General features: G+C 34.5%; 1 protein-coding gene across 1 annotated transcript; it reads right to left on the reverse strand.

Annotated features, from left to right (window-relative positions):
• Window positions 1-1,330: 1,330 nt before the first annotated feature.
• Window positions 1,331-11,597, reverse strand: LOC138312549 (uncharacterized). The gene is made up of 8 exons (XM_069253368.1): window positions 11,543-11,597; window positions 8,134-8,382; window positions 6,894-7,012; window positions 5,405-5,754; window positions 4,060-4,948; window positions 3,857-3,884; window positions 3,233-3,541; window positions 1,331-1,741 (listed from the first exon to the last, which is right to left on the reverse strand). Exons 2-8 carry the CDS (start codon window positions 8,315-8,317, stop codon window positions 1,437-1,439), a joined length of 2,184 nt encoding a protein of 727 aa, XP_069109469.1. The 5' UTR covers window positions 8,318-8,382; window positions 11,543-11,597; the 3' UTR covers window positions 1,331-1,436.
• Between the last annotated feature and the right edge of the window lie 2,392 nt (window positions 11,598-13,989).

Genomic DNA, 13,989 nt, shown 5'->3' on the forward strand with positions numbered 1-13,989 from the left:
AGTCTCACACAATTATCAGGTACACCTTTACATAATCTCAGTCTCACACAATTATCAGGTACACCATTACATAATCTCAGTCTCACACAATTATCAGGTACACCATTACATAATCTCAGTCTCACACAATTATCAGGTACACCATTACATAATCTCAGTTTCACACAATTATCAGGTACATCATTACATAATTTCAGTCTCACACAATTATCAGGTACATCATTACATAATTTTTCGGTCTCAAACAATTATCAGGTAAATATATACTATGTCACTCCCTCAGTACTTTAACGGTGTTCTGGGTCACTCTTATGGGTTCGGAACAAACGTATTGAAGCTACTTTTGTGCGTTTGAGTCCCACGTACCTATACCACACCAACGTAACACTACAATGAACCTACGACTTATACTTAAGAAAATATATCAACTTTACATCAAATCGAAAGAGTGAAAGGCGGTATTTATAGTATAAACATATTGATCCAACACCCAGCTCATATTTTGGTAGAAACAATGATGAATTAAAACTGTCTCGCAGTGGAAGTCTCAAACCATTTCAACTTCACATCTCTGGAATTTAAAATACAAAACTAAAAAAACAATCACACAATTGCATCCCGTTAAAGTAGTAGCAGTATGCGCCTATAATCACACACAATCGTTCCACCTTTAATTAATTCTAAACTCTTTAAAACAAGCTTTCATATATAACACTCTTGCACATTACAAATGTCATATTTCATTTTTTTAAAGATCAATAAAAATACTAAAGAATACGTTCATCATAATGTACACCCATACAAAAACTAATCATTACAATGTATGAGAGCAATATATACAGATAGCAAAATACATATAAAAAGGGAGTTTTCCTTATGTTACTAAGTATCTTTATTTGGAGTGGTATTTGTAAATTAAGGTATACATATTATATGCCTTGTCATCATTATCCAATTATGTCATAAGTCATGTTGTGTGATCGGATACTCGCTTCTGAACGGACATGAAAGCTAGATCGGTCGCGAATACACGCGTACCTACACATCGAGTTGTTCTACAGTAAATCCAATATGGCGTCTGTTGGTATCACTCTAGGTAGGTATACAAAAAGTGATGACAGAAAGATATCATATACGTGTTTTGTTACTGCAGAAGTCAAACACTACGATTATAACACGCGGTTAATGATAAAATATCAAACCAAAGTATAGCATGGACACCAGTGGTAGATAGACCAAAGTAAATATGTAGTTTTCTGAGACAGGCCGACGGGTGACGATACGATACAACCTGTCACTGTCATTATAGGTTAACACCTACAATTATAAATTCGGCAGATCGCTGTATCGTTTGTCCACATAAATACGAGACAAAAACTCCCTTGACACACCACCATAATATACAAATGAAGTATTGTCTTCCTGTACATCAAACTCTAAGTGTTCCTTAGTGCCGTGAGTAAGGATTCAGTGTCCATGTTACATTCCTTCATTGCCAGTAAAATCACATTCCGTGTTGGGGGAGACTTCGTCTCCGTTATGAAAGCTTTCAGTAAAGCCATGATCTTTTCATGTGTAGATTTGTTTTTATACTGGTCGTCAAAATCGTCGACATCTTTTGGTTGGAATCCAAGCTCCAGGAACAGATTGAAGTAGACTTTAACGTCTACGTACCTTTCGATGACTGGAACATCGTCTACAGAAAGTGCTGTCTGCAACCATTCCTCAGGTAATCGATCGTCTGAAACATATATAACTATAGTATATGAAGTAAATCAAAATAATGAAGAAAAAAAATCATAACGGAGGTACCTTTTAAACATTACCCATTGGTTGATCATTTAAAGTTATACGTGCCGTAATCTACATATACAAGAATCAGGAAGAGCTTTTGATATGTTATTCATCACCATCAAAAGTTACTAAAATGTTGAGAATTAGAATCTTTAAATTCATGGCTTTTACACGGCAATTACAATTAAGAGTTGAAAATGATGTTTTGCAGTATTGCCAACAATCATCATATGTATATATACAATACAGTTGAATGAATACATACGGTCAGACCATGAAGCCAAGATGTGGTCTACAATTTTATTTCACATTTTTACAGTGATATTTGTAATTTTAAAGTGATTTATGCAGGTATGTTTTCCATATAACCTTGCATAACACATACAATTAGGAATATAACAGTTTTACAATATTACATAATTTGTGTTAACTGATTATTTTATGGCAACAACAATGGTTGTCTGTCCATTTGAATGAATTTCGCATCTTAATCCATCTTATGATTTTAATTAGATTCCTGCAGAAAAAAATAGCATGCCGAAATTTTCGTGCAGGTTTGGCACATACAACTTTAAGTCAAATAGAATATGTATCATTTCTGTTTTTGTTTCTTACACCTTTATTGAAATAATGATATGGGTAAATATTAGTTTACACCAGCACTTCCGTTGAAACATTGGTTATATTCACATGTAATAAATAACATAGTCATAAGTCAATTAATTAAAGTTTTTATTAAATCATAATGAAATATAGTGAGACCCTTAATTCCATTAATAAGCTATCACTGATAACAAGCCTTGTTTGAAAATAAGTACATAGAACAACACATGGAACATATCTTGAACTGAAGTCTTACTCGAAAATAAACTGCATCGAAATGTCATCGAAATAAGCCTAAAAATCTCAAATATATGGTGGCTAATGTCGGTCATGTCACACTGCCGCATTGGCGACCCCATCAAGCGACAGTACGACAATGAATTGTGTCATGCTACATTGCAACAAAGTGACATGCGATGGTCCGACAGTGCCCCTATGCGACAACATAATAATGTGGCATGCTGCAGAACGACAGTCTGATTCTGCCGCATTGTCGCACAGTTGCATTGCACATTGTCGCATGGCGCGTCGCATTGTCACTTGGCTTGGCGCATTACCGCACTGTCGCACTTTCGTATGACGCATTATCGATGCAACAGTGCGACATAGCCAACATTAACCAGCACAAAACAATAATTTACTTTGAATATGTTCAGTTTGAAGTTAAACGAATGCAAATTAATAAGATTTGCTCTCCTATATACTATATTATGATATGTAATTACATTGTTTTTTCAAAAAATGATAACGTTTAAAGATCAAAACATTTAAGCCTCCATCCTCGATACTCTAGGACAGCTTTTTAATTAGTGGATAAATCGCCTCTACCGCTCACCTGTAAACACGTCTTCCCTGTTTTCGTCAATGACGCTGACGAGCTTTGTGGGATCCATTCCATTTCGTGACATCGCATCGGCAACTGTGGCGAAGTCCATACCCACCTTCAGCTTCATTACTTGAATCAAAATCTTTGTAATTCGAGATCTGAAGGCTAGATGTCGATGTTCTTCCATCTCCTGCTCTAGTGTCTCGATTGGAAGGTCAAGTTCAACGAAGAATGTCCGACATCCATTGCCTATGAACCTGGAAACTCTACCGGCCTCTTTGTATGTAAGCTTTCTCTCCGGTAAAGATTGTGTTAGTTCTGCAACAAACAAGTGTCAATGTATACCTTTTATTTATTGACAAATATTTTCTTAAGAATGCCAGCTATCTGTTAAACATGTAAAATCAGCATATGTTGAAGATGAAATTTGCAAGATCATAAACATAAAACAGTCCAACATATACAAAATCCTATAGCTATTGTATGTTGTGAAATTATCAGTATAAAATTTACGATAAGAAACTAAATGATGTCGTGTAGTTCTTTTCATTTCGAGATATCACCAGAAAACACATATAATTTGATTTCACTATATAATTTCCAAACTGACTCCTGGTTTACGGCAAAACCTACCTCCGAGGTCAGATGTCCGTTTTACTTTCTGCAAAATAAAACAAAATATATGTATGATAAATATATATACATATAAAAGTGTAATGTATCATATAAAAATATATATGATACATGAAAGTATACACAGTATAACCCCGAAACATTTATACTTAAAAGAAATATTTTGAATGACACATAGTTCAAATTATCATTAGTATACATACCCCAGCACTCGGGTGTTTGAACCATGTGCAAATCTGATCTTTGTTTATCCATTGTTTTCCTTTTAGACCAAAACATTGGAAACTTGAATGCTTTTGAAGATCATCCACTTGCACCATCTTGTCACTAGATGCAAACCGGTAGTCGTTGTGGAGATAAAATTGGTACTGAAGGTGCTTTTGTTGATTTGTTTCCAAAATACGCTTGAGGAGAAACTCGAGGATACGAAGCACGCTCACTCCAGCTCCAACATGTTCTTCTGGTATGTATTCCTTGGCCTTTTTGAACAGCATGACCTTCATTGCATTGTCCTTTGTGTTGATAATAACATTCAACACGGAATCCACAGCTAGACAAGCAAAGCCTCGTTGAATAAACTTCAGCCCGTCACATTCTGGTTCATTGATAGGCTGAAATCTATGAACACACGATGCAATCATTTTATCCCAGACGGCCTGTGGGATAAATGGGTTGTTAAATTGTAGACATATTGTAACAGTGGTGACTGACTCATTGAGTATAGGCTGGATAACGTCGGGTTTGGCGGTGCTGAGCATGCATGGGACTATGTAGTAATCAACTTCGGTATCTGAATCTTCTGAAACGGGCTTTGCTAGAAGGTTCAGCGTCTCCATAACGATAATCAGCAATTCTCTCTTTCCACGAAAGGCATCATCTTCCCAAAGTTGCAACAACAGCTCCACAGGAAGAACACCTGACCGTTCATATTTTCTCCACTTGGAACTCAACATGGCAGACATATGTTCTTTAAATTTAGGAGCGGTTATAACAGCCTTAAAAGCGTTTATTGTCCATTGTCCTTGGAGGACAACGAATGGACAACTCCCGTGACATTCGAAGCAGTGAAATGATCCATTGAGCTTCAGATTGCTGGAAAAAATAAACGACAGTTCGAATAATCAGTTTTACATTAATACAATTAATACAATTTAATTATCATTTCTATTGCTTACTAAGCTCCACCTCTCAGTAAAATATCCTTTATCAATGAGTATTACCACTGTAATGCATGGCGATTGTTTCAGTTAAAGATTACAAATAAATATACTTATCCGATACTTGAATGTGCTCAAACGTCAAAGATAATGACGTTTTGACCACAGTAAGCCAAACACAAATGTCATTCATTCAAATCGTTGCCGTAGTTACCAATAATGTGCTAGTAAATTTGCTATCATTGCAAGACAACATATGAAATATAAGCTTTCTGCAGTCAAAATTATGCTGCTTTATGTTTTAAGCAAACTTATAAAGTTTAAAAGTGAAACATACTTTAAGGGACTAACAATTATATCCCCTTTACTTTCCAAAATATGATGTACTCACAAGAGGAATGACGTGAGTTCCTCCTTGTTCAGTGGCACAGGTAACTTAGAGTTGATTCTCAGCAGCTCATCATATTCCAAGATAATGACCCCTTTAACTTTTAGTCGGACCATTTCTTGCTGTAAAGCTAACCACCTGGCAGGAATTGGTGCCCGCCATTGGGATTGGAAAGGGGAGATTTCTTGCACTTTTTGCCAGATTGATTCATACAACTCCTGGTTTTTTGTTGAATCATTTAAGCTTGCAACTGCGAACGCTTCATGAACATGGTTTTCCATTATTCCTTTCAATTTAGGATCGTCGTGAAGTGCATCAAGAACCTTTGCAAACTGCTCCCCCTGTTCTTCTTCCTGCAAATATGAGTTTGCAAACGTTACGATACAGTTTTATGTTTTAGAAACACTGTTAAGTGATGCTGTTTTAATAACTGTTATACGTTTTATACAAACATGACGGGGTAAATTGTTTCGTCCAAACATGTTGTTTTTGACGTCAATACATACACCTGTTTATCCTTAGTTAAGCTATCACTTTGACTTCTTTACAAGTTTCGTTATCTGAACGACGAATGCGAACGGTTTTACTTTTCACTCTCAACAATTCAGATTATTGATATTCTAGCAACACAATATAAATTTACGGAAAACTGAATATATTGTTCACCGAGACGAAATATGGTTTTACGGTAGAAAAGTTTTACAGCAGGGGATAAGCAGTGGAGTTGTCTATAAAATATTGGATACGAGATTGCTGCCAATATATGCATTCCATAACTAGACTTGACGATATGCAGGACTGTTGGTAGTTATATCAGTGAAACAAAGGTTACTTGAAACAACTTCTAACAGTCTTATTGAATTTTCGGTCACATATTTGTCAGATTTCCCACGGCGCCCCGGACAAGATGTTATGACGTCCCAACACTAATCATCCACCATTTAACATGTTTTAAAGATTGGATACAATTTATATGATTAGAGCAAAACTTAAAACTTGTAAACGTAAACAAAAATGTTTGTTTACGTTGTATCTTTAGGCCTTACGAAAAAAAAATCTGCAAATTCGCAAGCGTAAATATGAACTTACAAAAATGTGGTTTTTGATTGTGAAATAAAAACATTAGAAACCGGAATAGTTAAGGTGCTCATTAGAAGTCAGCGGTTCCCTGCTATGAAATTTGGCTTCCTCCACTTTCTAGCGTAGTTCGTCCGCAAATAAGTCCTATTGCTGAGTATTGGACTCAATAAAACCTTCAGCAAACCAAACCAGTCAGATAATTTTACAACGTTCGATATCAACAGTTGACCTTATGAATTGAAAGCAGTTTATAGTATTGTTGTTGTCTACTTTTAAGCTTCACCCTTAGTTGCCTTGGCTCTCGATGTACCGTTAAATGTAAACAAAGAAACAGACCTGGCATTGTTGGGAGGGTGCTCTTACAATCATACTTGATATATATAAGACGGACTGTTATAGAATTAACTCTTACGTCAGATGAAACTTTATCCAAATGTGATCCCACCATTAAAATTGGTGGTGATCTCCCAGCTTGCTTTGTATCTTTCATCGCATAAGTTGCGATATTTTTCATCCATTGTCGAGTAATGTCTGTGAATATAAAATGAACATATCGACCAGAAACAAATTTGTACAGGACAAAAGATTGCATATGTATGACATAACTTAATTAAAGCTAAGCTTAAAGGCAATATTACATGTGTCGATGTTCAATAAAACATAGTTTACATATACTTCAATGGCCCTACAAGACCTCCTTCTCTGGGTTGAGAGTTGAAAAATACATGGGGCAGTTGCCAGGTACTGATCGTTGGTAGGTTGTTTTCCCGGGTTCTCCGGTTTTTCTCCCCCAACAAACCTAGCACGTCCTTTAATGAACCTAGCTGTTAGTAGGACGTACATTTAACTACTTACACTACTAAATAATTGTTGGAAAGAATTATAGAAGTACGTTTAGCTCGATTTTTAAAATAAATTTAAAAGCTTGAAATCCGTTCTCATTAGATTGACATTACCGATTGCAAATTATAATGCATGGAAACTGTTTTTTTCACACATATATGGATTGATAAGCGAAATAACGAAATGTTTCCATAAATAGTATATAAATAAAAATGATAACGACAATAAAACAGTTTCTGTATTAAAACTGGATTTAATACGTAATATATTGCTTTGTTTCCTTTTTAACAATATAGCATCTCAGACATAATAACCATTAAAATGATAATGCTAATGAACGTAAAGGTGCAATAGAAAGATGTACATAATAAAATTATGCATCGGTGATCACTCTACGACGCTTATCCGGGTTATCGAAATCGATTTGAACATATGTTAGATTTTTGTTCACAATCGATACAACATACATTTAGAGGTTTTCATCATTCAGTATCTCGACAATTAAAGTTAAGTATTCGTTTAACATTGATTACAAGCAAGAAATACTTTCAAATCATTCTAAAAATAGTAGAGCAATGGAGAGTATTATCGTCAGGGGGTAGTTATCGCCAGCTATGACCCAGAGATGCTTAACCCGACGACAAAACCCTCCATTGCTCTATTTTCCTGTTGAGCCGGCGACTTGAAATGATTTTCTAATTGAAGCAATGCCAAAATGCCAAACAAATATGCTACTATAATATTTTCTTGAAAAAATCAAGCCAAGTAAAGTAGGAATTCGTAATATACACCTCATAATATTTACATACCGAGGCCTTCTGCTGCTCTTTCTGGATCAGAACACATGGCAACGTCAAAGACGATGATGAATATCATGTTACTCGACATGAAAATATGTTGCGTATTATAGAATATCTGTTCACCACCAAAGTCGTAAATCGTTATAAAACCATTCACGTCTTCTTTGTCGGTCGTTGGTGTGGATAAGTTCATGGTGTCGTATATAATTTCCTTCTGTTCTTGAGAAACCTCCTTGACTTCGCTTTGTTTTGGTTTTGCTGAAAGAGCAAATGTTAATTGAAAAGTGGAGAAATCATATAAATAGCATAACAAACTTACTACGTTGAAGAATAAACTTTCTTATAGATAATGTACAACCATTTTTGCACGAATAGATAGGAACTAAAGTTTCAGTGAAATCATATTCTGCATGATAAGGGTTAAGTATACAACTATTGAGTTCAGACAATAAAAGGTAAAAATATTCAAATGCTGGAGTAAGAAAATAAAAGGAAGTGCTGTACAAAGCTGTCAGATCAACTGCTAAAGCTATACAAGCTTTACAACAATATAATGGTAATGCTATACAACTGTTGAGTTCAGACAATATAATGGTTACGCTATACAAGCTGCTGAGTTCACAAATATAATGGTATGTTATACAACTGTTGAGTTCAGACAATATAATGGTAAAGCTATACAACTGCTGAGTTCACACAATATAATGGTAATGCTATACAACTGCTGAATTCACACAATATAATGGTAATGTTATACAACTGTAGAGATCACACAATATAATGGCAATGCTATACAATTGTATAGTTCAGACAATATCATTTAAAGGTAAAGCTATAAAACTGCTGAGTTCAGACAATATAATGGTAATGCTATATCAACTGTTGAGTTCACTAATATAATGGTGGTAAAGCTGAGTTCAGACAATAATGGTAATGAGTACAACTGCGGAGTTCAGACAATATAATGGTAAAGCTATACAACTACTGAGTTCAGACAATATAATGGTAATGCTATACAACTGCAGTTCACACAACATAATGGTAAAGCATACAATACTGAGTTCACGCATATAATGGTAATGCTATACAACTGTTGAGTTCATACATTAGAAAGGTAAAGGTATACAACTATTGAGTTCAGACAATGTAATGATCATGCTATACAACTGTTGAGTTCAGACAATATAATGGTTAAACTATACAACTGTTGAGTTCAGACAATACAATGGTCATGCTATACAACTGTTGAGTTCTGACAATATAATGGTTAAACTATACAACTGTTGAGTTCACACAATATAATGGTAAAGCTATACAACTACTGAGTTCACACAATATAATGGTTATGCTATACAACTGTTGAGTTCACAACATTATAATGGTAATGCTAAACAACTGTTGAGTTCAGACATATATAATGGTAATGCTATACAACTGTTGAGTTCAGACAATATAATGGTCATGCTATACAACTGCTGAGTTCACACAATATAATGGTAATGCTATACAACTGCTGAGTTCACACATATAATTGGTAATGCTATACAACTTCTGAATTCACACAATATAATGGTAATGCTATACAACTGTAGAGTTCAGACAATATAATGGTAATGCTATACAACTGTGAGTTCAGAAACATATCATTTAAAGGTAAAGCTATAAAACTGCTGAGTTCAGACAATATAATGGTAATGCTATATCACTGTTGAGTTCATACATTAGAAAGGTAAAGCTGAGCAACTATTGAGTCCAGACAATATAATGGTAAATGCTATACAACTTGAGTTCACGACAATATAATGGTAATGCTATACAACTACTGAGTTCAGACAATATAATGGTAATGCTATACAACTGTTGAGTTCAGACAATATAATGGTAATGCTATACAACTGTTGAGTTCAGACATTATAATGGTAATGCTATACAACTACTGAGTTCACACAATATAATGGTATGCTATACAACTGTGAGTTCAGACAATCATTTAAATGGTAAGGCTATAAACTGCTGAGTTCAGACAATATAATGGTAAAGCTATACAACTACTGAGTTCATACAATATAATGGTAAAGCTGATACAACTACTGAGTCAGACAATATAAGGGTAAATCTATACAACTTTGAGTTCAGACAATATAATGGTAAAGCTATACAACTGTTGAGTTCACACAATATAATGGTAAAATGCTATACAACTGATTGAGTTCAGACAATATAATGGTAAAGCTATACAACTGTTGAGTTCAGACACATATAATGGTAAAGCTATACAACTACTGAGTTCACACAATATAATGGTAATGTATATACAACTGTTGAGTTCACACAATATAATGGTAATGCTATACAACTACTGAGTTCACACAATATAATGGTAAATGTTATACAACTGTTGAGTTCAGACAATATAATGGTAATGCTATACAACTACTGAGTTCACACAATATAATGGTAATGCTATACAACTACTGAGTTCAGACAATATAATGGTAATGCTATACAACTACTGAGTTCACACAATATAATGGTAATGCTATACAACTGTTGAGTTCACGCAATATAATGGTAAAGCTATACAACTACTGAGTTCACGACAATAAAATGGTAATGCTATACAACTACTGATTCAGACAATAAAATGGTAATGCTATAAACTGTTGAGTTCACACAATATAATGGTAATGCTATACAACTGTTTGAGTTCAGACAACTTATAATGTGTAATGCTATACAACTACTGAGTTCAGCACATATAAATGGTAATGCTATACAACTGTTGAGTTCAGACAATATAATGGTAATGCTATACAACTGTTGAGTTCAGACAATATAATGGTAATGCTATACAACTGTTGAGTTCAGACAATATAATGGTAATGCTATACAACTGTTGAGTTCAGACAATGCAATGGTAAAGCTATACAGCTACTGAGTTCAGACTAATATAATGGTAATGCTATACAACTGTTGAGTTCAGACAATATAATGGTAATGCTATACAACTGTTGAGTTCAGACAATATAATGGTAAAGCTATACACAACTTCTGAGTTCAGACAATATTCATGGTAAACACTGCTGAGTTATAATGGTAATGCTATACAACTGTTGAGTTCTGACAATATAATGGTAATGCTATACAACTGTTGAGTTCTGACAATATAGTGGTAATGCTATACCACTGCTGAGTTCAGACAATATAATGGTAATGTTATACATGGATCCGGGGTTACTTCCATTTGTCCAAATGATATTTCAACTGAAACACGAATCCTAATAAACAAAATATTTGCCGAAATATATGTTTTGCTTTTGTTTATCATTTTTAGAAAAATCGGTTCATTTGACTTTTTTTGCTTTTGGCAAATAGTATATACGTGTCTAAAATTTTACGATCAAAAGTGTTTATTTACCTTTTGGTCTTTGTCGGCTCAATATCGGTTTTGAGAAATTTCGAAGAAACTCTTTGTTTGAGACACCTGTTTGTATAAAAAACACAAGTTAGTATTTTGTCCAATTTAAGTATATACACGTACTATTATGGTGACAAGGCAGAACTATGAAAAAATTCATATAAGAGGTTTACTGAGTGTTGAATCGCAGAATATATTGCCTGCCATTATAAGTTTTGTTACTGACCAGGCGTCCTTCTTAAGTGCACCGCACCTTAAAATGGACAAAGACATACCTAATGTTTTCTCCGAAACCTATTTTCCATGCAATTTAACACTTCACGGTACTTGTAAATATACCCATGTTAGATGACACAAGCAATCATTACTTCGTTTTGATACAACATAAGCATTTTACATTACATTTCATCTTCGGTATATACACGCGTGAATTAATAGACTGTGGACGGAAGGAAAAAACTTCCACGGAAGCAAGGCAATTGCTTTACTTATGTAGGTCGCTGTAAAACATTACCGTTAGCTATCACAAGTCATTTGTTTTGCTACATTTCCTTCGGTGAGTGAATTTATATTTCGGTGTTTAACACATATATTGAAAGCTTCTCATTGATAAGTTATCATATCACAGCCAACGAAAAACTATTTCGGTTAACAACGATTTGTGTCCTCGTCGGCTTCTATTGAAAATCATTGTTTCGTTTACAACTGCAATGCGACATGGTTCTTGAATCACAGTTATAACAACAGTTACATCATTTTGTTACTAATAGTCCGGCGGATTCAAGAAAAATTTGCGCCCTTTTTACCTTAAAAACATGAAACTTGGCACAAATATGATACATAAATTGTATAGTATATGACTTGTTGTGTTTTTTGGCATAAAACAGTACTTAAAATGTTCTACATATTTTCCACTGCCTCTCTAAGTTTCAAACTTTCCATATTTACCGACTTTTGTAAAGTTTGTATTCGCATTGTTATTAAACTATTAAATCTAAAATCTTTACTTTTAAAGTGTACACGTTTAAATTTGCTCGAACGTCTCCGAACTATTCCGATCTATTCTGATCTGAATAGTACGGGTATTGCTTGATATTGGTCACGTGATACAAGTTGGGAAGTTCCGATCTATACGGGTATTATCGATGCTGGTCACGTGATGCAACTTGGTATTCCGATATGACCCGAAAGGTTGTAACAGAGGCGTTGATCTGTTGGCGGTTCTTTTAAAACGTGTGATTGTTCATGCGACATTTACCATTATGTCAATAGTAATTTGAGGTTTTTTTAATATACATTGTAACCTTCATATTTAAGCATATAAGCATATATGTTTTTTTGTTTATGATGGAGAAAATTACAAGAAATACAACTTCAAGCATATTGGAAACAAAATAAGAAGCCGGGCAACCACAGATTTTTTTATAGATAAAGGAATGGTGGCCATTTTCCAAGATGGCCGCTAATTGATAAGAAAAATCACAATATGTCCTAGACATAACTATTTTTTGTTGGACTTTGACATATTTAGTGTTATTTTACTGATGCGTTTCACAATTTGAAACAGATCATAAGATGGCCGCAAATCTATAAGAAAAATCACTATATCATCTGTAATTAAGAAGATGTATGCTGTACCTTGAGACATTCGGTATTATGTTTACTGATGCACATACGCATTTATAATACAAGTACAAAAATAATAATGTTTTTCGGGGGTTGGGATGGGGGGTGGGGCGGAGGGCTTATGGAACCACACCTGCTGTCGGCGTTGGTAATGACCAGGTTAAGGTTTTGGTGGAAGTGTTGAACTACTGTTATCCGTAACAACTGACATTGATACATTAATATAGTATAGAAAGTCTTGTGATGGGTAGAAATAATAATTTTGAGAAAGAATTTGCTGAATTTAGATTATTTTAAGAGGCCCCGTCACGGCAATGGGCGACATTACCAGGATTAAGGTTTTGGTGCATGTTGTGAAATGCTATTATCTAAACACTGACATGGATTTTTGCATATATACTAGTTTCCCCTACAACTGACATTGATTTCTGTCTGTCTTGGTATAGGGTCACATGATTATATTATATGTTGTTATGGATATGGGAAAACATGTTATTTTCAGAATTCCATGAGGCTCAGTAGGCAAAGATATACATGTTATATATGATTAAACTCCTTAAAGTCTTTAAAGTCTTAACTCTGTACTGAGATTTGAACCTTTTTTGCAACCACATTTTATACCTATCACGTTTTCGTCATTTTTGTTGTTCCAGCAATATCCCACATTGAACGCAACTCGTTGTGTGTTTAGGGTAAATGAATCAGGAAGTCTCTACCAATCGAACCTTCTGGATTAAATTCGGGCTTTTCTAGCTGGCAGTGTTTTTATATAGGCATATTTAACCATTATAATATATCTTTAAAACCAATATACATATGTA

This window comes from Argopecten irradians, unplaced genomic scaffold, assembly GCF_041381155.1.
Source record: "Argopecten irradians isolate NY unplaced genomic scaffold, Ai_NY scaffold_0367, whole genome shotgun sequence".
In the NCBI taxonomy this organism is placed as follows: domain Eukaryota; kingdom Metazoa; phylum Mollusca; class Bivalvia; order Pectinida; family Pectinidae; genus Argopecten; species Argopecten irradians.